This window comes from Panulirus ornatus, chromosome 65 (genome assembly GCF_036320965.1).
Source record: "Panulirus ornatus isolate Po-2019 chromosome 65, ASM3632096v1, whole genome shotgun sequence".
NCBI classification, from domain to species: domain Eukaryota; kingdom Metazoa; phylum Arthropoda; class Malacostraca; order Decapoda; family Palinuridae; genus Panulirus; species Panulirus ornatus.
Window position 1 is genome coordinate 4,685,012 of NC_092288.1, and position 25,916 is coordinate 4,710,927.

Consider the following 25,916-nt stretch of genomic DNA (forward strand, 5'->3'; position numbering starts at 1 on the left):
TTTTTTTTCATAATATTGTTGCAACTGCAGAGCATGATTCTCAGCATTATGTTCCAATTTAAAATTATGGTAGTTGTGAGGGATGTGTATGCTGGAACAAACAGCAGTTTATTAATGTAAGAGGATGTAATACATATGTAAAAACAATCAACAGAACCTGTAAAACCTCACTAAACCTCCACAGAAGTTGAGACTCATCTTAATTTCTAATATTCTAGTTAGAGTATATCAAGCACATTCGTGATTGAAAACTGACCGTGGCCATATTTTCCAAGACCAATTAAATCTTTTTAATATGTATTTCATACTCCTTCATGTAAACCCACATATTCCCTAGTATACGAAAACATTATTGTTGCCCTATTTGATACTGTACAATAAAGCATAATGCTTGCAATCATACAATGCAACTATTATATTCTCCAAATACTGCATCTGCAGCGCAATGTAAATCATCCTTTATTCAAGCTAATAGCAGTTTGAAGCTACATCAAAATTTTCCAAATATTTGTACATATTTTAAATATTCATGTATGTATATACTCTACACATACAGAATCGGAATGATGGATACTAGAAATGAATTAATAATAAATAAATTACAGCACATGAACAGGGAAGAAAAGTGAAATTACTTTTCACTTGCAAAACAAGGAGAAATTTGTTTTAAGTTGGAGACAACATACAAAGACTTGAAGATCACTGGTACAAATGAAGTTAATGTAAGTCTGCTTCTGTGAAGGACTGGCTGACTGTGGATTAAAGGTCATCCTTGGATTCTCTGACTGGCTCAGAGGCTGCCCTGTTTTTCCCTCAACTCAGAGGGTCTGCTGGTCAAATCAGAGTAGCTGATTTTCATATATTACTGGCAGTCTTGATGGGAATTCCTCCCTTAACATGGCATTTTCCAGGAGAAACCAAGAATTATAAAGTTAAAAAATATTGAGAGATGAAACACAAAACATTAGGTATGAGATCTGAAATTGAAAATGCACTTAGGAAAATTTAAAGTACACAAAGATGGATGGTATTAGATGGAAGGTGATATTAAGTCGTAAGATGATGGTATATATATCAGAAAATGGCTTAGGAATAATTTGTTTTGATATTTGTTTAAGAGGAACATGATGATGGCGGTGATAAGAGTGTGGGACAATGAAAGCTGTTAGTGATGTGGTTACTAGACATCTAAGTAGGAAGTAAGTGGAATCATACTCCTGATGATTGGCTTTTCTTTTAATCCTGAATCATAAGAAGAAGCGGTTTGAGTGATTTATCATAATTTCTTTTCATTCCAAACAGAATGTACCAAGGAAGACTCTTGAAATGCAGGAAATTGCAAAAATTAGTGTCAACCATAACTACCCTATAAATATAATCATAAAATTACGTTCTTTCTTTGGAGAAGAACTTCCTCAGTTTTTTAATAGTACTGCATCACCACAAGAGCTGATGGTTATCACAAACACTCTCAAGGTATGTGCTGTAAGGCTAAGGTCACTCCTGTCCTGCTATCTCATTCTTCCTCACAATCACTGACATGCATTGGAGGGTAGGGACCCAAGTTTTTACCCTCATATGTAGAAATGCCCTTTTTGTGTCATGTTAATGTTTCAAATGTGCTCTTCTTTCTCATGAACTCTACCCCTTTTCCTATTCTCTGCACTGATGTCTTACACAGTACTCAAAGTCATCCCCTAGTATCAGGACAGGCAATATTATCCCCTAGTATCAGGACGGCAGTATTACTAGAAATTTTTAAGAAGTTATTCAAAATTAGACATCATTTACAAATCATTCTTTAACAAAGAGACTGAACAATACTAATGAATATTAATCTTTGAAGGTTGTTCACTGTATACTAAAACGGGAATTTTCATTGTAATTTGAAGGTACTTTTTAGATATTCAGATTCAATAGATAACCATATGTCTTTGTATTCTTATAAGGAGAAAATGTGTGAAGTACTCCTGTACCAGCTTCAGTTAATGCTAATTTATTTTGTAAGTGTCTAGGCTTGTAAGATAGCTTGGTCATCCACCCTGTCTAAGGCAGGGACATAAAACTGCAAACCCCAAACATAGCTCTCGGACAACCAATTCTTTACCTTCCTGCCCAGAAGTACTCCTTTTTTGTGTCATGACAGTCTTTAAAAGTGCTCTTCTTTCTCTCATTTTTCCTAGCCTTTTTATGCTCTCTGCATGGTACTGCTCACATTATTTATGTTTTATACAGGAGTTTCAGTCAGTCACTATAAAGACAGAATTTTGACAGTATATCATGTTTTTATGAGAAACAGGTACCCCATGGAAAGTATCTGAGGTGACATCTGCTTAATACTCCACAGTGATGAAAACTGGAAAATATTTTACTAATATTACAGTGTTACTGTTTGAGGTGATCCACTGCAGCTTTAAATGATGCTGGTTTACTCCGTATTCTTTCTTTCACAAATTTTTGCTGTTTCCTGTGTAAGTGAGGTAGCATCAAGAACATATGACCAATTCTTAGAGTAAAAACTTCTTCAGGAATCATCTTTCCTATTTCTTTAAAGGATCATGTTCAGAAATTCTTTCCATATTTCTTTACCATTGTGTCTTTCCAGCATCCTCTTCCCTGGGCTTAGAATTCTTTTTCTTCACTCTCTATGTAATCCTCTGAGATGGTTCTCCATAGAATTCTCTTCCATGGCTCTTTGTAGGACACTTTACTTTCTGACCCCATGGATATTTTTCCAACAGACAGACAGCAAAAAACTGAAAAAAATCTTTGCAAGCCAGAAGGTTAAAGTGAAGATGGCCTCATGGCCTAAAGATGTTCTTGTTGCTAAGAGAAAACCAAAGGTGGACTTGGAAGCTACTGCTGAACATCGGGCTGGATACTACATGCTCCACGTAAGTCACATTTGTGATCTTACTTGATGCTTTGATGTTGCTGGTTGTATGTGGGTAATACACTCATAAAACAAATGCAAATGTCTCATGAATGAAGTTAATCAGCCAGTATTCATTGTCACAGAACTGTTCCTTTTTCTTGCTGATTGCTCAAGTTCTTGCTTCAGTACTTTAAACGTCCACTGATATATTTTTATGTCCTGCCTTCCTTAACTTACTTCTACATATTCTTTGTGTAAAACAACTATGTATTCTCTCTATCCTTCATTTTTACATTTCATGATCCCTGGGATACTTCTGTCTTCAACTTGTTAGGCTTATGACCACTTTCCCCTCCACCTAACCCACTTCTTTAAGGAAGATTTACAGCCTTATCTAGTAATTATTTTTTTATTTATGCTTGTTGAGATGGCATGACCAACTGAAATGCCTTTTATCACGGCTATCTCATTAATGCTATATATCTGTCCTAGCGTAAACAAGGTCCCCATATTGATCATCCCCAAGGGGAGGACGAACAGCTAAGTTGACCATGGACCAACTCCCATAACCATGATTCCATATATTTATACATGAACTATACTGTGCTGTATATAAACTTAATTTTGTCTTTGTTATTGAAAAATTATAATGAAAAAAAATCCCTGTATTAGATTTTTAAATGGGTTCCTATGGGAAAATGGATTCATTTAAGAGCTGTTTTATTCAGTCACATTTTCTGTAAAGGAAAGCAACCCTAACTTTACCTAAGGCCTTCCTATAACTACAGGTTATAACATGGAAGATAAATACGATACAGCAATGGAAGACATATGCAGAATAATGTGGAATGACATTACTGGTCCATTTGCAAGTGAGAATTGGAATGATGTTTTTAAAGACAATACCATATTATTGACAAAAATGTTTTGTGAGGTTATGTCAAATAGTGAAAAAATTAATCTAAAGCAGAGTATCTGAAACAAGATATCCTTCAATCTATTTTACAGCCCTACTTAATGATCAATACAGAATCTGCTCTCCAAAATGCAATCACCATAATGAAATCAAAGTAATGAGAGAATGAGTGAGGAAAGATTGACAAAGAGGATATATGTGTCAGAGGTGGAGGGAACGAGGAGAAGTGGGAGACTAAATTGGAGGTGGAAGGAAGGAGTGAAAAAGATTTTGAGTGATCGGGGCCTGAACATACAGGAGGGTGAAAGGCGTGCAAGGAATTGAGTGAATTGGAACGATGTGGCATAATGGGGTCGATGCTGTCAATAGATTGAACCAGGGCATGTGAAGCGTCTAGGGTAAACCATGGAAAGTTTTGTGGGGCCTGGATGTGGAAAGGGAGCTGTGGTTTCGGTGCATTACACATGACAGCTAGAGACTGAGTGTGAATGAATGTGGCCTTTGTTGTCTTTTCCTAGCACTACCTTAGTGTGTGCGCGGGGGGAGGGGGGTGCCATTTCATGTGTGGCACGGTGGCGACAGGAATAGGTGGAGGCAGCAAGTGTGGATGTGTACACGTGTATATATGTATATGTCTGTGTATGTATATGTATGTATACGTTGAAATGTATAGGTATGTATATGTGTGTGTGTGGGTGTGTATGTATATACATGTGTGCGTGGGTATGTTGGGACATTCTTCCATCTGTTTCCTTGCGCTACCTCGCTAACGTGGGAGACCGACAAAGTATAATAAATAAAATAAAATGAATAAATGAAATATAAGATACAAGATACTGTAAAGAATTTTTGTGTAATCGTGGTATTGCACTTTTTTTTTTAATGTTGTCCTTGGAATGCTGGACACCATTCTGATGGGTTAATATGTCAGGTTTTGCATTGTAACGACTGCTTTGATTACAGTTAAGTACCATCAGATGTACCTTGGATTATTGGCGTATACACTGGTTGTATCCAGACATATATTATTTTCTCTATCCAAAGATCTAGACGAGTGGGGTATAGATAACCAAGACTGGACTGTAAGGGAAAAGTTCCTCCAGGGCTGAGGTCTTTAATTCTGTTCTGGATTCCCAAGGAAACCTTTTGTTTTCTTCTGTTGTTATCAGTCTTACTACTGAATTATATATTTACTTTCAGATAGGATGCTTGTAAAGTTATCATTATGTGCCATATAAAGTGTCATTAATTTCATCATTGTTATCTTCATATATTCATCTCATCATTGACTATAAAACTGGACTATTTATTGAGTACATGCATAGTTGTTCGGAATTTTTTTTACTTACAAAAAATTCATTACTATTGTTGTCCTTTCAGCTCGAAACTTGGTCAAAACTTGCTTATCATAAGTTGCTTGAATTGCTGATGTCTCCTCAAGCAAAAAAAAAAGTTCCTGCAACAGTTACGGGATGGCCACTCTGTCAACAAGTGATGCCTTCAGAGTCTCAAAACTCAACAGTAAACACAAGATGGCCACTATGTCAGCAAGTTGCTGAAGCTGAAACACAAGTTCCAGCAACAATTACAGGATGGTCGCTTTGTCAGCAAGCGATGCCTACAGAAGCAAAGTCACAGAACTTAACAGTAAAGAAAAGACAGCCATTCTGTCAACATGACCTGCTTACAAAAGAAAAAACACAAGACCCAGCATTAACAATGACAGCAACCATGGGACAGCTGGTCCATCAGAAGGCGATGTGTGTTGAAAGTAAGACACAAGATCCAGAGGCAACTATGATGCATCCACTTTCTAAGAAGGAGGGGTCTACTAAATCCAATATATATGACAGAAAAAGTATAGTAAAATCACCATGTCAGGAAAATCCTGTTAACAAGAAGCAAGACCCAGTAGCAACTAAGAGACATATGAAAATGTTTTCAATGAATTCACTTTGCACACTGAAAAATATGGTAGACAAAACTGCAGATGTGCTGGATGTACAAGACCCAGCAACTCCTTCATATCAGTCGTATTTGGCACTGCTGCTCAAAGATGTGGAAAAAATGGAAATAAGTAAACCCATCCAACCTGAGGACAAGGGAATATTGAGCCCAGATAGGATTTCTGTTACAAAAAAACATAAGAAAACAGAGGGAAAGATTGGTGAATTAAATTGGGAAATGACAATGGCACATTCAGTGATTCCTCAGGAACATAAAAATAAGGAGCCAAAACCAAAATGGCTCATGAAAGCAGAAATCCTTTGGATACTTGGTTTTGACTTTGGTGCTCGCAGAGTAAGTTTCAAGTCTTGCAGAAAAGAATTGAGCTCTAGTACTGCCATCAAAATATGGCTTGAATACAAGCGATTTATGATGAAAAAACTGAGGATGATTTTACAGGTATACAACATCAGAAAATTCGCTTGGTCCTGTATGCTGGATTACCAGAAATGGGACAACTGTTTAAATTTCCTGAAGACAAACTATAACCCTCGAATCCCAAGATTTATTGGTGCCAGGGTGCCCACAAAACCAAAAAAAAAGCCAACACCCATGCATATCAATCTTGAAAATTACTGCATGTTTTATGGTGACCAGGTTAGTTTGCCTTTGTTCATGTATTATCCTGTTTTCCTTTTGTTTGAATGTACAAAATATTCAGACATGTAAAGTGCTAGCAGACAATTTTTTTCACTTGATATGTTTATTCTTGTCATACTTGCATTTCTCATGCATCATACATTTAATTTGCCATTATTTTTAAATCAAGTGGTCCATGCTTAGAGTCATCTTATATGTACCTTTTTCTAGTTTAAATATCTGTTAACTCCCTCCATATCCAGTAAATTAATATCCTAGAATCAAATTATCTTGTAAATAATTTCAAAACAGTTGGATAATCAGCAGTCTTTGCATGTTCACCACCTTTGTAAGTTTATAAGAGAAGACTCCATGTATAAGCTATCTCTTATTTGCCTTGCTTTTGCTCTACTTTCTGTTCATACATGCTTATTGGCCATCAACATACTTTCTTATTTTCAGTCCCTCAGTGAGATTGTACTTCACATTCATTGACAGTGATAGGACATTACTGAAGATGACTTCTTACCTGTAGTTTAACTACATGCAGGTGGAGTCCAGTAATGCTAAATAGTGTGGTTGCTATACTTGTTTTTTTTTATCCCAATATTTTGCATTGAATCTTATCCCTGGGGATGGGAGAAAGAATACTTCCCAAGTATTCCCTGTGTGTCGTAGAAGGTAACTAAAAGAGAGGGAGCAGGGGGCTGGAAATCCTTCCTCTATTTTTGACTTTTCCAGAAAAAAGGAACAGAGAGCGAGGCCAAGTGAGGATATTCTCTTTAAGGCTCAGTCCTCTGTTCTTAATGCTACCTCACAAATGAGGAAAATGGCAAATATGAAAGAAAAAAAATTGAATTGGTTCCAGTATGATATAGTTTCAAAATGGTATTTCCTTTGTCGGTATACCATCACCCTTTCTTGTCTCAGTTTCTTAGCTTTTACTTCAAACCAGCATACCCTGAAGTATTATATATGTGGTCTCTCTGTCAAAATACTTTTAGGTAATCTAAGAATTGGTAAGCTGAGCTTAACTAGTCACATAATTATTATTTTCAGGGCGTATCAGGGATGCTGCCAGTATTGGCTTTGGCACCTTCTGAAGGTGCCAATGTGCTTGATCTCTGCGCTGCTGTGGGACACCATTCAATTCTCATAGGTCTGTTCTTACTTCAGTACACAAATATTCAGTTATATATGCTTTCCTCATCTTTCAATCCCTTATTACACCTTTTCATCTGGTGGCACATCATATGTGTCTTAAATGCTGCTTGGCTTACTCTTCACCTCTGGAGCCCTTATTACATTGCACTAATAAATATTAACACATTTCTCTCACAATGTATCCATGGGATTGATTTGTTTTGTACAAACATCTGAGAGGTTCTTTTGCTGAGGCCACCCCCTTGATGGGAGTTCCTGGAGGGAATGGGTGACAGAGATATAGATATACAAATACATACATCAGGATAACAGGCAAAATTTTCTCCAGACAATGCAGTCATGGCATTTACTGCAGTTCTTTGTGTTGAAAACATCCTCACACTTAAACTCCTTCATGTTGTTTCCTCCTCTTATCATGGGATTCCTCATTCCTTGCTCCTTTTCGCTTCATTTGCATTTACAAGCAGAACTAATCATCCATTTATATTCCCAACAAAGCTAACATTGCTTGTGGCTTTGAATATATTTAACCTTTATAGCCATGAAAGTTTTTAAACCATCCACTAAGGTTTCCTCCCATCACCAACATTATCCATATATCACATTTTGTGGCATCAAGAATGTTAGCTTTCTTTTGATATTACTCATAACCCATTAACATTGCCCTCCACTTTCAGAATTGCCCACTACCACCAACAATATCAACTGCTTGAACAGTATGCGTTAGTTACTCTGTACTATTTCCCCCCAAACCAAAATTAACTTCCACATAATGACAAAGACCTACACCTGTTGTCACTTATCAGAACACTCTCTCCTTACTACCAGCAACATTGCTCACCATCTTGCCACTAACCCATTACTGAACATCATTACCTATAACCTAACCCCAATGTTACTTACCGTACTTCTAACTTGCTTACCACCCACCAACAGTGGTTGCTGTCATCATCATTGCTCACCCACATTACCCACTATGAATACTATACCCTAGCATCATAAGTATTGTACACCATCACTACAAATTACCATAAACACAATTTCCATCAACTGTGAAGGATTGCTTATCACAACCATTGCTATCAGTTACCAAACAAGTATTGACTACCATACTTTCACATCATGAATCAATAGCCTCCCAAAGAGAATCACTAACCAATCTTTAAACTGTCCCTCAAACCACTCATAGGTCAACCAGTCTGATGACTGATAATTGTTAAAGGTATGCTGCTGCAGAACACAGGAATGATAGTGAGCAATGCCCTGAGCACTGATGACTTGCCTCAACTATGGGTCAACCTCCACTGCTTTGGTGTTTCCTGCGTCATCATCACGCATCTCTTGCTGTATGAATTTCCTCAAGTAAGGTGCATGTTTGTTATTACCTCTTTGCATAGTACAAGGAGGAAGTTGAACACTTGTGGGATCTTATCTCGTACACTTTTCCTATCACACAACTTTTTAATTTTCTCTTTACTGTCAGCATTCACAATTTCATCACTGAACTTATTTCATTCACCCACAAATCTAATGATGTAAAAGAGTTTCTTTATAGTTTCCTAAATCCAGTTTCTTACTAAATTTCTTGTGATGTCATCTGGTTAATCCTTTGCATCTTTCAAAGAACTCTTCACTGTTGACATAATTAACTTAAAGGTTGTGAGTCAGATCTCCCATCATTCTTCTCTTTACCATGATGGGTAACTTTCTACCTTCTAATCAATTTCTCCCTGTAATTCAGCTTTCTATTCCATACTTCCCTCCTCTGGACCTTCTTTACTGTCTTTTATTTAACTGTGTGAGGTGATCAAACTTTTAGTGCATATTTTAAATTAGGTCTAATATGATATGTAAACTGTTTTAATAAACAGCTCCTTCTTCATTTATCTAAATTCAATTTTAATATCAGATAGTACACACTTTTTTCTCCTTGGTCAATCTCCTAACGTGTTTTAGTAATAAAGTACAGTGCCAACCTCCTGGCTTGTTTTACGCAGATTTGTTGTTTTATATTTTTTCATTTTAATAAGATTATATTGATGGTGAACCTTCTTTCACACTATCGTATCTTCATTACATTACTTAGCATTGACTTGAATTTAACTTAATCACCCTCGTATCAAAACAACTTTTAGAATTTTTTTGATTTTTCGAAGGTTTATGCAATCCTTATCATTCCAAACATCCTTTGTGACATAATTATCATCCACAAATGATAATGTGGATGTGGAAAGGGAGCTATGGTTTTGGTGCATCAGACATGACAGCTAGAGACTGAGTGTGAATGAATGTGGCCTTCGTTGTCTTTTCCTAGCGCTATCTCCCATGCACGCGGGGGGAGGGGGGTGCCATTTCGTGTGTGGCGGGGTGGTGGCAGGAATGGATGAAGGTAGCATGTATGAATATGTACAGGTGTATATATGTATATGTCTGTGTATGTATATGTACACGTTGAAATGTATAGGTATGTATATGTGCGTGTGTGGGTGTTTATGTACATACATCTGTATGTGGGTGGGTTGGGCCATTCTTTCGTCTGTTTCCTTGTGCTACCTCACTAACGCGGGAGACAGCAACAAAGTATGATAAAAAAAAAATTATCATTATTATTATTATTTCCCAAGATCCCTTCTCCAGGGGCTCCTCCAGCCTTGAAGCTGCACTACAGTCAGTAGTAAGGAAAGGATGGGCTCCATCAGCATGAGACAACTTCATCAATACATCCTTACCAAAGTAACTTTTCACTCTTGGTGTAACTACAGTCAGCCCGAGTCTAATAATGCCTCTGCAAATATATACATGCATGAACACATGCCTTTTGGCATATAATATACATGGGTCAAGAATAGCACAGTGACCTGATTACAACCAAGCTCTTAGAGAAGCGGCTCCTCTGACACGTGCCCCCTTTTCTCTTCCACTACGATAATTTTCAATCCAGTGAAGGATTCTACCACTCATGCAGGCTTGAAAATCCAGCTTTTTTCCCAACCTTCTATTTTAGGCAGTGTCAAATGCTTCTGTGGCTCTTTAAGGACACACAGTCCATCCCTTTTGTTTAAAAGGTTCTATAATAGAAATCAAGAAGATATGCAAAGAACAAAATTTCTTTGAACCTATGTTGCCTCTCATTAGTGTAGTTTCTCCTTTGCAGGTAATCATTCACTTGCATTTTTATTATATTTTCTTAGCATTATGCACTACAGAGATTGTGGTCCTTAGTTCAGAACATTTTTGATGGCTTGGTAAGTGTTCCTGCACTCTCATGAAGCATTTATGGCATAACTTCATCAGGACCATGTGCCTTACATGTCTCAAAAGCCCTCAGTAGTCTGCATAGTCTTTTCAAACACTTATAATATTTTCCTTTTCCTTCTTTCCATCCCATCTTGATTGTGATAAATTTATAGTTTCCTTCACCATAAGTACACTTTTGAACTTATTACCCAGTACCTCATTTATTTTCATGTTATCTTGAACAATGATTCCCTTTGAATTGCTAAGCCTGATTAGCTGCTCTTTTAAGTGGCAGTTTTCTCCTGAGAAATCTGTGGAATAGAATGTCCACAATAGTTTTTTTCCAAGGTTTTTCTACTATTTCTTAATATGTGCGATGAAGGTGTTTCATCAGGAGTTCCTCAGAGAACAGTAGTAGCCACAATACTCTTCATAATAATAATATTTAGCAGAGGTAAAAGTATTATATTTATTTTTCAATTATACAACTCCAGGATTCCTTTCATGAGGCTCCTGCAGCTCAAAGGCTGTGCCATACTCAGTAGCAGGGAAATGATGGACCCCTTAATGAGAAGTTCCTGTACAAGATTGTATATCAGAAACCATACCAAAAGGGTCCCATATGTGTATAGCAAGTAGACTTGTATCTATTTGTATGGGTTTATTTCTCAGTTAAAAAATGGCAGGGAAATCAAACAAGAAGCCAAGTCATACGCAGTGGTGTTAGATGCTCAGGGTAGCCTTCAGGCTAGAATACTTGAGGGATTCTTGCTGGTTCAGCTTGACAAAGGCAGTGACTTGGATTTGTATATTTATGACCGAGTTGTTCCTTCTTGAATCTCTGGCAAGGATGCACATGGAGGCTGCTGAACTTCAACAAGCAGAGACAGTTATCATTAGGCACTTCAAAGAATTAACTTCTAATGAGTTGGATTGCCTGAACAATGAGTATAGTGCTGTCCTCAAAAATAGTGCAATTCATAATTTAGAGCTGTTTAAGGGCCTTAACAGCCTTTTCAGAGTTAGAAGACAACTTTTGAAGACCCCAGTGTCTGATAAGGCAAAACATCCTGTGATTCTAGCAGTGAACCATCAAATTACCAAGAAAACTATGAGACATTTTTACGAGATGCGTCATAACTAAGGAATGTCTTCATTTAAGGCAGTTTGACTGAAAATATAATCCAACAGCTGCTTCTCATTGGAAGGAGAGGGGGAAAGACAGATCAGGATAGTGCAAAAGGTTCTCAAAGCAGATCAGGAGAGTGCAAAAGGTTCTCAAAGCAGTTCTTAATGCTCAGGTTTTAGATGACAAGCAATCTAGATACTGAACACAGAACATTTAATCTTAGTTTGACCCATCACAAAACTGGCACAAACAAAAATTCAACATATTTTCTCTCAGAGATCTCTGGAACTTCCCAAGGGATGTGTAAAACTAAATACCAGTCCCATAAGATCCGCATAAAGGGATCTGGGTCTGCAATAAGAGAAGCTAAAATACCAGTACCAACAGTATATTTAGTGAATATGCTATCTTGGTCTATGTAATTGTACAGACATTTGTTTATCAGTTGTTAATTCAGTCAGATGTGTGCATTAAACCTTTCTGTGGCATATCATTCCAGATCTGATGAGTATTACATATTATTCCAGATCTGATGAGTATTACAAGTTTATGTTTCAGGCCATGGTTGGCAAATTTAGTCACGTGCTAGTGGATGCCCCCTGCTCAGGCACTGGTGTAATTAAGAAACATGAAACATGGCACTTGCAGATAAATGAACTTGAGCAGGTTCATCTGTATACAAAGCTCCAGCAAGCTCTTCTACTGAGGGCAATTGACTCTCTTACCACTGGTGGACATCTTGTTTACTCAACCTCATCTGTGTTGGTAAGTTTGTACATGAAACAAGTTTATCATTATTATTATAAGCATCAACACATTTTATATATGCAACATTTTGCATAAATGCCCCTGTCTAGTTGACAGTTGTGTGTGTGTGTGTGTGTGTGTGTGTGTGTGTGTGTGTGTGTGTGTGGGCTTTGTAACGAGTTATGGAGCACTGTAACATAATAGTGCACTGTATTACTAAATCAAGTATGCAAATGCCAACCTGTCTAACTGAGAAAGCTTTAGTACTATATGCTAATAAGGACATAGTATGATAGATAGTCTTCAGTTTTTCATCTGAGAAATGGTATTAGAGGATTCAAACAGCAAGTAGGATCTTGGATTGGATATTCTATCCACTTTAGCATTAAGGAAACAGATCGAGCAATGTCAAAAAAAAGCACAAATATTCATATCAACTGTAATACTGTTTTTGGCCCTACACTGCCCTTTTTGTATATGCATTTGTTTGTAACTGATTGCTCTATCATATATAAAATAAACTGAATAAGAAATCTTGTACCAACATCACCACAATGAAGAAATAAAATATATAACATTCAATATACATATTGGAATATTAATGATCATTATTTAAACTTGTTTGCAGCCTAGTCATGACAATGAAGAAATAAAATATATAACACGTAATACACATAATGGGATGTTACTAAACAATATTTAAACTCGTTTGCAGCCTAGTTGGTGTATATATTTTGTGCCTACATGCCTCTTTGATTATGAGTTTTGGAGGAGAAAATACTAAAGGACGGAATAATAAAACCTCACTGCAGAGGCTGGTCGCATTCCATGTGGTTACTGAGAGGCCAGCAAAGGGTGGTATGGCCTCAGGGCCAGGCTGGGTTAATTCCCTCTTCTCGTTTGTTCCATTGCAGCTTGACAAGGTCACAAATTATCTTCTTTTTTAATGTTTTTTTTATCATCTTTTCTCATGCATAGTGCTTTTCTTCTAATTATTTCTTCTCCTAGGCCCAGTCTTAGTACTGGATTGTGACTTTTACAAGTCCAAAATAGTTGATGTAGTTATAGACAGAATAGGAATCCAAACATATTTTCATCACCCACCAGAATCATCACTTTTGCTGGATGAAGAGGGCTGGTAGAAATCTAAATCATCATCTCTACCCATTTCTATGGTATCAGAGGTGTTATCATCATCAGAGACATACTTTCTGTTTCTCAATTCTCTCTCAAATCATGCATCCTCACACCACTTTTGCATTGTGATAAACTGATGCATTCTGATGACACATCCCACCTGGTTTGGTGCAATTTACCTTCAAGCAATAGCAGCACCTCCTGTAAGAACGATAAACATAAGCCTGGAAAAGTATCTAGTTCCTTGCATAACTAATAATTAAGTGGGGGATTGAAAACAGACTCACATTCTGCTGACAAAAACAGTGAGTGGGCTAATAATGAATGCTTTATTGTCTGTTTAGACTGGCTTGCTTTCAGGTTTGGAAACTATTTGCTTGGTTTAGATTCTATTTTGAATAGCAGGAACACTGGTGAATGTTATGTGATTGCTGATTGTTTGAAGATGTGCTAATTGTATCCCACAGGTTGAGGAGAATGAGGCAGTAGTAAATTATGCTCTCCATCACAGGAACATAAAGCTAGTCCATATCACTCTTCCTTTTGGTGAGCCCGGCTTTATCAACTACAGGTGTTACAAGTGAGTATGGTGTGGTCACATGTTATTGAAGGTCACTCCAGATTGGCTGCCAGCAGAAGTTACACAGCAGGGTTCTTTCAGGAACACCAGTGAGGATGATAAGTAAGTCTGGGTAAGCTAGGGATTATGAGTGGTTTGGAATGGTCATATCTCAGTAAATAGGCAAGTCAGGATTATTCACCCACAGGAGTTAATAATTTGTCTGCTTTGGTTTGCTACAGACTGTAAGTAACTTCTTCATCACCTACTTGGATTATAGGAGAGGTTTAGGTATATGCGTGAATTTAATCAACCGACAGGGATAATAAGTATATGTTATTTATATTTATTTATTATACTTTGTCATTGTCTCCCGCGTTAGTGCAAGGAAACTGACGAAAGAATAGCCCAACCCACCCACATACATACATACCCACACACGCACATATACATTTCAACGTATACATATATATACATAGAGACATACACAAATATACACATGTACATATTTCATACTTGCTGCTTTTATTCATTCCTGTCGCCACCCCGCCACACATGAAATAACTCCCTTCCCCCGCATGTGTGCGAGGTAGGGCGAGGAAAAGACAACAAAGGCCACATTCGTTCAAACTCAGTCTCAAGCTGTCATGTATAATGCACCCAAACCACAGCTCCCTTTCCACGTCCAGGCCCCACAAAACTTTCCATGGTTTACCCCAGACGCTTCACATGCCCTGGTTCAATCCACTGACAGCACATCGACCCCGGTATACCACATCATTCCAATTCACTGTATTCCTTGCACACCTTTCACTCTCCTGCATGTTCAGGTCCTGATCACTCAAAATCTTTTTCACTCCATCCTTCCACCTCCAATTTGGTCCCCCTCTTCTTCACGTTCCCTCCACCTCTGACACATATATCCTCTTTGTCAATCTTTCCTCACTCATTCTCTCCATGTGATTAAACCATTTCAATACACCCTCTTCTGCTCTCTTAACTACACTCATTTTATTACCACACATCTCTCTTACCCTTTCATTGCTTACTCGACCAACCCATCTCATACCACATACTGCCCTCAAACATCTCATTTCCAACACATCCACCCTCCTCTGCACAACCCTATCTGTAGCCCACACCTCGCAACCATACATATGTTAGTTTAATAGTGTACAGGGATTACAAAAGAATATCAGTTTGGTCACGCTCATGAATTAGAATAGTCTGGATTCATAATCCTCAAGGACTTCTGGTGAATATGGTGAGGTAACCCCTACTGATATTACCTGTTACCTGCTATTACCAATAACCATTTTCCAGGGGCTCCTTCAGCCCAAGGCTACACTGAACTCAGTGACAGAAACAAGATGGATTCCTTTGAAGTAAGAAGTTCTTTGATAAGACAACTGTTTAGTAATCTGATGATGATACAGTCTTGCCAAAGGGAACTTTTTACTTGTGTAACCTCAAGGAGGCAGTCTGATAATGCCAGATTTCTCTCAATACAATGATATATGTAGTCACTTCCTAGATTTCTCTTAATACAATGAAATATGTAGTCACTCAAGCAGCTGTTACATTTACAGGACCCTACTAATTACACTTGTATACCTAATTTTTCACTTGTGAATAAGGATGTGTGAAAGATAAGCATTTCATGCACATACGCAATGCACAGATTTTTGTATTTTTCTGTCCTTTGCAAAAATTGGATCAAAACAATGTTCTTAATGTGTAAAGACATTAATCACACCTGCATATAACAAGATATTTCTTGATATTTTTTCCCTTCCTTGTTTAAGTGAAAAACTAAGACACCTGACTCTACTGCAGATTTAACATGGCCATGAAGGAGTGTCGACGTGTATACCCCTGTCACAACAATGGAGAGGTAATTTTTCTTGCCAAGATTATAAAACTTTAAAGACTGAGCATCCTTCATTTGCACAAAATGTGAAACAGGGGCTAGTAATATAATAAGTAGTCATTGATATTAAGTATCAGTAAATGTCTAGTGTATTTACATTAAAGTTTGTTAAGGTAAAACTACTTGCTTTATTGGTAATTTGTATATTAGCCTTTTCAGTTAGATGGGCTCACACAAGCAAGGACTATGTATGGTGAAAGTGCATATGGTTTTATAATTATCTCTACCACCTACAAAAGATGTTCAAGATTTTTTGGTTTGTGATAATGATAGATGTAATGACCTTGGCAGTTAATAGGCCTGAAGCCCAATTAACCAACCAACCTAGATGATCTTGGACTACAAATGTTGATGAAAAAGCAGGGCAGGTAAAGTGTAAAGGTTAAGGAATATACATGTAAATATGAACTAGGGTAAGTCATTAAGAGACAGATATGCAACAGTGTAATGAGGATAAACTGATATGGAGGCTCCCTTAAGGTAAAAAATAAGCGGGGAAAAAAGGACTAAAACAATGCTATGACAATTTGAGGAAGTTGATCAAGAAGAAAAGGAGGTCTAAAAAGAGAATGCTTTGCATTTATTGTTAATAGATTGAAATAATTAACCCTGGGTGACTTTTTGAAAATATGAGACAGCATAATGTAAATTTTCTTTTAAGTTCTATATTAAGGTTTGTCTTCCACGGTTAACTCAGACAAAAAAGTTTTTTCTGAATATTCTGCCATTGACCAAATTCAGAAGAATATTACAAGGCTTTAGCAATGTAGCATTAGGAGCAGATGAACAACAGTCTAATTTACACACATCCATGGTTTCTTTTTTTCTTCTTCCCGACTTTCCTTCCTCTTTTTACTCTTTCTTTTACTAACTACAAAGTAATTTGGGATTTTGTAGGATGAGATTTAGCAGAAAGGAAGGATACAGTATAGTTTCAGATTTCTGATTTGGCCATTCAGCTTTATGGGAAAGTGACAATTAGTAGTTTTGCCTTCATGAGTAAATGATAGGCAAATCACCTAAGATTTATTAGTATATATACATTTTATGGTGTCAAACTCTTGCTGTTTGAGATTACACTGCAAATGACAAGTCACCTAAAGCAAGGCTGTATCATCATTAAGTGATGCAAGGGAGTACAGTTTTGTCAAATAACCTCTTACTTCAAAGAAGTCTATCTATGCTACAGTGTGTGCCACAGCCTTAGAGCTGCAGGAGATCCTGGAATTGCTTAATGATGGTAATTTCTTTCTTTTTTTTCATACTAGTTCACTGTTGCCTGCACTAGAAAGGTAGTGTCAGGACAGATGTAGAAAAGGTCTCTCACTCACATCCTTTCTCCAGCTGTCATGTTTAAGATAGTAATATCCATATCATCTATCTAAAAAAGGAGTGGTACTTTCTCACTTCCCTCACTTTATAACTTCCTCTATTGGCAGAAAGAACTGTTCTTAAGTTCAGCATCATTTTACTTATTTTTTTGCCCCAAGAACCCCTTTTATGGAGCTCCAATGGCACACAAAAAAGCTGGCTGTATCTATCTGATGAGACAGGTCAAGAAGTGTGGTGATTTTTTATTTCATGTTCTTATCCTTTATTTGTAACATCTTGAGTTTGCATACTCATGTTCTTTTCAGGGGACATTACTTCATTTGATATGTAAGATTATGATGCATGAAAATATTTTTCATAAAGGATTATAATCTTCCTCTTTTCCTGTTTCATTTCTAATTTTAAATATTTTAATGTGGGAGTTATATTTCAACTTTTATTACTTTTCTTTTCAAAATCGTTTTTGGTCAGGATTTTGAAGATACAGTGCTGTCACTATTGTATTTTACAAATTCAAAGGACTCAGTGTAATCACTATGTCTGTTATGCCACAGTTTATGCAAACTGCTTCTTTTCTGGTCTTTTCTTACATTCAAAACCTTGAGAATGAAAACACCAGAGTGAAGTACGGAAATTTTCATGTTCAAAAAAGCACTTCCGAGGTAAAATTTCTGTCGGAACTGCTTTGTTAAATATATTTGTAATCTTGATGTAGGTGCCCAGATACCATTAGTTTTCTCTAAGCATCAAGTATGAATTATACCTTTTTCATTTAATTCATTCAGTGGTTTCTCAGAAAATTTCATTGTTATTTACATTTGTTTACAAGATTCCATATATTTAGTATGAAAATCTGAATAAATGTGTTTTAAGCCAAACAGCATTTTCCACAACTAAAAATTTTCATCTTCAGAATAAGTGTTAAATCAAAAAGCCTTTATTAAAAATAAGCTTAGCACGGTTTCTTGTAATTTCAGTAATCATAAACTTCTGTGTACAGTAAAAACATGGTATTCCTTACTACCTTAACTATATAAGACCTCTCCCTTTAAAAATTCACAGTAATCAGTCTGATTTGATCTTTAGACATTTTTTCGATCAGCATTTGCTTACAATTCATGGAGCTGTCTTATCTATATTTTCATATGCTACAGTAGTGCCTTCCACTGATATAGATCTAATCATAAATAACCTAAAATATGCAAAAAATGCACAGCTGTGTATAATAGAGCAAACAGAATATGTTCCATAGCGTGAAATACAGGGTAATGCACTCAATTTAACAGCCTAGTCAGACTTCATTTAAAGTATGTTTACCCTTGCTTTAAACGAGCAAAAAGATCTGGTTTTTAACACCATAAGTTCAACATAAACGGTGGAATTTAGTTAATTGATTTAACAAGAAAATAGTGAATGTGCCATTTCAGACTTCCTACTACTTATCACAGATGATTAGCAGGATCACATTATCTGAAGTTAATGAGAATGGCTAGATTACACAACCTAAATCTGTTAGGCTGCCAGGTATGCTACATTTGGAAGCCTGCCATACGTGATGAAAATCCAGTTCACTGATAGTACCTATTCCTTTAGAGCAACAAGCTAAAATATAAGACTAACGAACCATTAACCTGCTCTTTAAAAACACTACATATGTACAGTACAGCTGTATAATAGTGCAGCCAAGATTATGGAAACTGTGAGCCAATCAATTTCACATGAACTCACCAAAAACAATCAGAGTAAGTAATTTAATTGATCAAATTGAGAAAATGGCTCTGCCTTTGGTAGATAATGACCCTAATATTCCATGCACCTCATTCTATGTGACAATTAACATTCATCTGTTACAAGGGAAAGCCAATCTCTTTGGTGAGTATCCATTTATACTTTATTCATTATGAACTGTGTTACATAATACTGAAGTATTATTTATGTCTATTATGTTCTTTAATGAGAAAAGTTCAGTGTTGGGTTTTGGACAGTCTCCTGACTGCCTTTCATTTCATTTTTACCATTTGATTCTCATATCACCACCTTCCCCTTCCTCCTATGTAATACTAGCATTTATAGTTTTTATATTCTGTTAGAGGGTTACTTTTGCATGACTTGCATACACATTCTAGGACTAACCTGACATCAATCTATCGACTTTTAGTCAGCCATGCATTGCATGGAGCATTTTAAACAAGGGTTGCCCTATCTGCTTTCTGTGCACCATTTATTTCAATAAACACATTTATTAGCAGTGCTTCTTTGTTCACTAGCATTCCACCACACCATCTCTCATATATTTGCTTTGCTATAAAAAAAAAATTCCCTTTTATAACCAAAACCACTTATACTTATTTACCTGTCCTTCTGTTTACCGTGTCTTCTATAGGTTTGTTTACCCCTGGCCAATAGCACTTGACTCTATCTTTTCCATCATTACTCAATCTATCAATGATCTCTATTTCCCTTTGCCTCTCTCTAAAACATATTTATGTCTTCATCAAAGAGCTTGTTGCATGGTTTGAGACGGAACTTTCTGAGCTCATATGTCCAAACTTTAGCTTTCATAATTCACTCTTCTGCAAAACAGATGTAGTATAGTATTGATATCAAATGGTTGTCTGAAACATTTAAAGAACAAAATAAGTCTGATCATTTGAAGCTGGAGTGCTTATGGCTGTCTGAATCTTCACGTTAACTTTATTGGGTCCAGTATGGGGTGAACACTAATAGCATACTCCCATTAAGTTTTGTATCACTCAAATCTTGTGGTCTTGCATTCTTGAGACTCTCATGATGGGTAAACTGCAGGATTTGTCTTAGGTATACGTTCTAATTAAACTAGTTCAACTGCTTGGGAACAAGATATTTTCTTGTATCTGACTACACTAATCTACGTTTTTTTTGCTGTTGCAAAATTGTGACAAAGGTTAGAATCAGACGAGTTCCTCAACAGGATGCACACTCAAGTTGCTTTTTCACCCTTTGTACAATCTATTTCATTATGATTCCCTGAGCATTTTGAGCCTTTCATTACATTTGACTTCAAGTATGCAGTCTCGTGGCCAAATATCTGACAAGAGAAGCTTAGCAAGGCGTTATGGTAATACTTTGGATGGAATTCATAACTTACAGCCATTTCATTAGGAAAAAGATTCAAAAGTAAGAATTCAACACTAACATATGGGCATTTTTGCTTCCAGTCATAAATCTATGATGTTTGATGAGTGGTTCAAAAGGCAGATCTGCAGCTTTTAAACGTTCCATTACATCCCCCCTGATCTAACAGTGGATGTACACCTTGTGGCACTCCGTGTTCTACTCTTATGTTATATGGTTGCAATCACTCGACAGTCAAGCGTTTTGCATAATTCATCAACCATTGCAACTGTGATCAGAACCAATATTCTAGCTGCAAATTACATGTCACTTTGATAATATACTCCTTATATTTATCCAAGAAAAGACTCTTGGCCTTGCTTCTATTAAGTTACAAATTCGGAATTACTGCAGCCCGGTTTAACTACAATTATTTCATTACCATCAGCGTTACCACGGATCCCTCCACTTACACAACCGCTTACCTCATTCACGAAAATTTTCCGCTCTTTATGCTCTCCCTTCTCGGCCTCTGACTATTTGAAAACCGTGGAAATTCAACACACATGACACACCCAACATGTTGACATTGTCCGAATCCTTGGTCGAATCTTGCTGCTCGTGAACCACCTTCACTCCCTAGCGGGAAGTTCAAAGCCGGCCAGATTTCCAGACCTTATTTTGTCTCTCGTAATTTGCTCAGTGTAAATATCACCCAGTCTCTTCTGACATAAGTCTTAAGAAGGATTTGTGTACTGAAAAGGTGGGTTACTTTGCCCAAAACTCAGTGAAGGCTGTAAGGAAGATCACTTCGATGACTCGTCCGGCTCTCATGAAACGGCTAACGAGTCTCATTCTTTTCTCATCGACATCCATAATTGTCCTGCTTTTTAGTCTTTGATTTGTGGTCCCAGCTGATGCATTTTGCGAAGGTTCTCTTATAATACAACTTATGGTCAGATAAAGTGTTTTCTTTCACAGTCACTATAATAATTATCGTAACTACTTTTCCGTAATTTAGTATCGGACCAATCTTTTTTTATAGTATGCTAGTTACCGCTACTCATATAATCATCCAGTCATGCCCACACATTCACATACCTATCTTCCATGAAACTGTTCACTTACAACATACTATTCTACTTCCATGTGTTGTTTTCTAGCGCTAGATGTGTTTATATAAGACCACTCTAACCCTTTAAACTATTACCCAATTGATCTCGCTTTTGCGATGTTCAAAGTCTTTGAAACTCTCTTTAACTCTCACTCTATCAAGCACTTTGTTTCATTCCCTTCCTGCTGACCACCAACATGAACTTTGCAGAGCTAGGTGATCTACGAGATTCATCTCTGGTCTTCCTCTCCAACAGTTTTAATGAAATCTTGTTGCAGCAAAAGTTTTTGATAAGGTATAGCATCTTTCTTTCTGAACTAATTTCTGTCGTTTTTTTCTGCTGCTTTTTGTTTCCTAATGCACAGCTTCCTCACAGAGTGTTCAATTGCAGTACTCATTGATAATGCATCTTCCATAGTATTATACCAACATTGGGGTTTCTCATGGTTCTGTTTTATTGCATACTTTCTTCTCTCCATAGGGGTCTCTTTTTAACTTCTTACGTTGATGATTCCACTTTACACGCTTTCCCTCCCCTTTTCCTTATATTTGTTTTACTTCTCATAAACATATTTCCTGTATTAGTTCAGACCTGTGACACACTCACATGGAGAAGCGTTAACCAAGCAAAATTTCGTAATGCTAAACGCAGTTTCTCCCTACGTTTCTTTTCAAGAAACATTAGTTTTCCTTTGTTCAGTTTCAAAACACCACAATTCAACCTTGTAATAGCATATACATGGGCATAACCATATCCTCCACTCTGTCTTGGAAAACTTGCATAATCATTAGTACAAAGTTTTCTTGTAAGCAGCTATTTCATCATATTCATGAGTTTTATTAACCCTGTTATGTCATACTGCTCACATCTCTGGGATGGTTTATCCTCCACCTCTCTTCTAATAACAATGGAATAAGAAGCCTTGCACCTCATTGATTCTCCTGCTATCACCTTTCTTCATCTGTCCCTTTTTCTGTGCTGCATAGTTGCTGCTCTTTGTTCTACAGGTATTCTCTATATTCTGGCTATTGTTTCCATGTGCTCTGTGCATGTCTCTACTACCATGGTTTGGACCCAAAGCATCTGTTTTACTGCTGCTTTCCTCTCAAAAGATTGAATGTTATACCTTCATTTTTCTTGAATAGCTGAGCTGTGCCCTTTTCTTTCCCTCTTTATATAACCTTTCTGCCTCTGAGTCAAGTTTAGAAACACATACAGAGCTCTCATTAATTACTGTATTCTTCCCCTCTTACATATTGCCTTCACCTCTGGTGACCTTTAATAGGGAAATGTTTTTTCTGAACTTTGTAAAAAAAGCTTCAACTCTCAACACCTTGTGTTGTCACTCATTTGAAAATTCATTTGATCTACTCTTCTCTATTGCTGTCAATATATCAAGAGGAGTAAAGAATTGAAACTACAGTTAATACAAGTAAATGTCTTTGTATTTGAAAATTGTAATTACAGAAATGAAGCAATGAGAAGACAAACATATGGATCTTCATTTATAAAACTGATTGTTTTATACATCACAGGGATAAGTACAGTACCATTATATGAAAGACATGATTACATCAAGATCAGGTCCATTAATATTAGCTTAAAAGGAAAAACAATGAAATTTCATTCTTTTTATACTTTATTGTAAATCAAAATTGTTTATGATAATTACATATTGATCTTAACTCTGTCAAAGCATAAAAGTAAGTGAAGAAATTACCTAAAGATCATATACAGTGGTATAAATGGTCTATGAAATTTATATCTGGTGTTCATGAGGTAAAACTGATTAAAGAAATTAATATAACAAGCAATTTGCTAATGATCTCAAGTAATGCAAATATGCGGTAACTGTTAACAGGCAGTTCAGTTACTTACTGGTAAGCTAATGAGGCCTTTGTGGAACAGATCATCAACCATTGCTATATCTAGTTCCCTTAACTCTAAATAATGACTGTTGTATATATAAATCTAGTTTAGTCTGACCAGAACATAAGCTTGTACTTGCAAGCTCCTTACAGTGACTAGACACAAAGTTAAGGCTTGCAGTGTTCATAATAAATGTTTAAAATGGACACTGTTAAGACTTACAATGTGTACCAATGTCTTTCTTTTAACTTAAAATTCTATAGGTACCAAATAATCCTATAGAATATTCATTTTACTTGAAAGGTATTAAAATTTATTCAATTTTATCTCAAAACTCAGGGAACCATACTGGGTACACATGTATCTTCATACTGTTAAATATTTATAAACTGAATATAACATACTTGTATCTGTAAACTAAAACATACCCATAAATGGTATAATGCTAATTAACAAGTCATGGTATGTAATATTTTCTATACAGGTTAATTCTCTATTGGTTGAAGGATTCCTGTGTCTCAACATCAATGTCTACATCATTCAGAACTCAGCTAAACAAGAAACATCATTATTCTATGCATTATAACAAAATTTAATACTGTATATGCACAAAGTCAGCATGCCTTGATAGTAGATTTTTCTATCAACTTACAATGAAATCTTTGATTAACAAGATCTATCATAATGCAGATACTGATGTACAATGATAGTCCTTCATACTATAATGTCAAGACCAACAATGTGCTATTTCCGCAAACACATACACATCTCCTTTGGTCCTACAGCACCATACAAAAATACCAACTTCCTCTATTCCTAGAAAATATTCTATGGCACTCTTCATTTGTGCATCTTCCAAGCCTTTGTACTTTTTCTACAAAAATGCTGGTGATTAATGCCATGCACCATTTAAACTATTAATTACTGCAACATTACAAGCATAAATTTAAGATATTACATCTTCACTTATACTGTAAACCATATTAAATTATAGGCTGGTAAAAAAGAAAAATTAAAACAAGACATTTGATGGACTTGCAATGAGAAAGATGAGCATTTCTACTTTCCATGCCAATGGTACAACAACATGGCACTATAAAGAAAAATCCTTCACTAAAATTCACCCTACAGAAAACATGGAGAACTCTCTCAATTTACTGAAAGCTCTTTCTTCTCATTATATCCAATAATGACAATGAAAGCTAATGAAAAAGTAACAATTCTGGGAAGTCTCATTATCACAGCTTGTCAATGAACACAAAATGAAAAGGAAGGGATTAACCTAGTTTGTGACAATGAGGTTTGATCTTAGGATGAAAGTGTAGATACTTATCTCTAAAGCATTCAAGTATGTGTAAATTCATTAAGTGCAAACATCAACTCTGTGATACACATATTTTCACCAATATACAATAACGGTACATCCCAAACTTGAAGTATGAAACTAAATATGAGAAAATTATCACATGAATTCGTGCATTAAAGTCTCTACACTTAGTAAATGGAGAATCTGCCATATCAAGACATACAGTGCTGTTATTTGTATAATGAGGCACAAGCAAAATATCATAAGTTTAACTCCTCATGTTGTAACAAGTAAAAGATTTTGTATAAGGGATAATAATGGTTTAAAGTCTGAATTACACCACATTTAAAACAAAATATCAGACTGACATTTTCTTCAAACTTCTTTATTTCAAATGTTATAATGTTTCAATATATTGTTACAAGGTTTGATTACAATGACAAGGTCCTCTTCCAAATAAAGAAACTGAGGTAAGAAGTTTTCATAACTGTTGAATTAAAGCAAGAAGCTACTATTCTAAATACTAAAAACTGAGATCAGAAATTTCCATAACCTTTGAATTAGAGAGAGCATGATTTATTATAACTGGATTTTACTAAAGATGCTAATTCTGTACAATGGTCTTAATGAAGGCAAGTCTAAAATTACTCCAATAAATGCAAGGCAAAGGATCTAAAGTACATCAAATATTTTGAAGACTTTGTTGCTGTTGTCAGCTGTAGAGGCATGTTAAGGTCCTGGCTAAGATTAACCACATTTCCTACTTCCCCTAGTCTGGTTGATGGATTAACATCATGGTACATCTAAACCAAATTACAAGTCAATCTGGCTGATAATCTTAAAAGGGTTAATGAGGCATAAGGACTTGGATTAACTGATATCTTTAACTGAAATTACATCAGGAAAACAAGCTACAAGTAA

The 25,916-nt window shown here is 36.2% G+C and overlaps 1 protein-coding gene across 1 annotated transcript; it reads left to right on the forward strand.

Annotated features, from left to right (window-relative positions):
- Window positions 1–1,118: 1,118 nt before the first annotated feature.
- On the forward strand, window positions 1,119–18,746 carry LOC139746529 (28S rRNA (cytosine-C(5))-methyltransferase-like). Its single transcript, XM_071657852.1, has 8 exons — window positions 1,119–1,476; window positions 2,742–2,894; window positions 5,172–6,395; window positions 7,437–7,536; window positions 8,764–8,903; window positions 12,466–12,672; window positions 14,259–14,371; window positions 16,187–18,746. Exons 1-8 carry the CDS (start codon window positions 1,327–1,329, stop codon window positions 16,275–16,277), a joined length of 2,178 nt encoding a protein of 725 aa, XP_071513953.1. The 5' UTR covers window positions 1,119–1,326; the 3' UTR covers window positions 16,278–18,746.
- The last annotated feature ends 7,170 nt before the right edge of the window (window positions 18,747–25,916 follow it).

Bases quoted from the DNA above. Each gene is read 5' to 3' on its own strand.
- LOC139746529 (XM_071657852.1), top strand. From the start codon at position 1,327: ATGCAGGAAATTGCAAAAATTAGTGTCAACCATAACTACCCTATAAAT. The intron at 6,396-7,436 runs GTTAGTTTGCCT...TATTATTTTCAG, and splicing joins GCATGTTTTATGGTGACCAG to GGCGTATCAGGGATGCTGCC. The intron at 12,673-14,258 runs GTAAGTTTGTAC...TGTATCCCACAG, and splicing joins ACTCAACCTCATCTGTGTTG to GTTGAGGAGAATGAGGCAGT.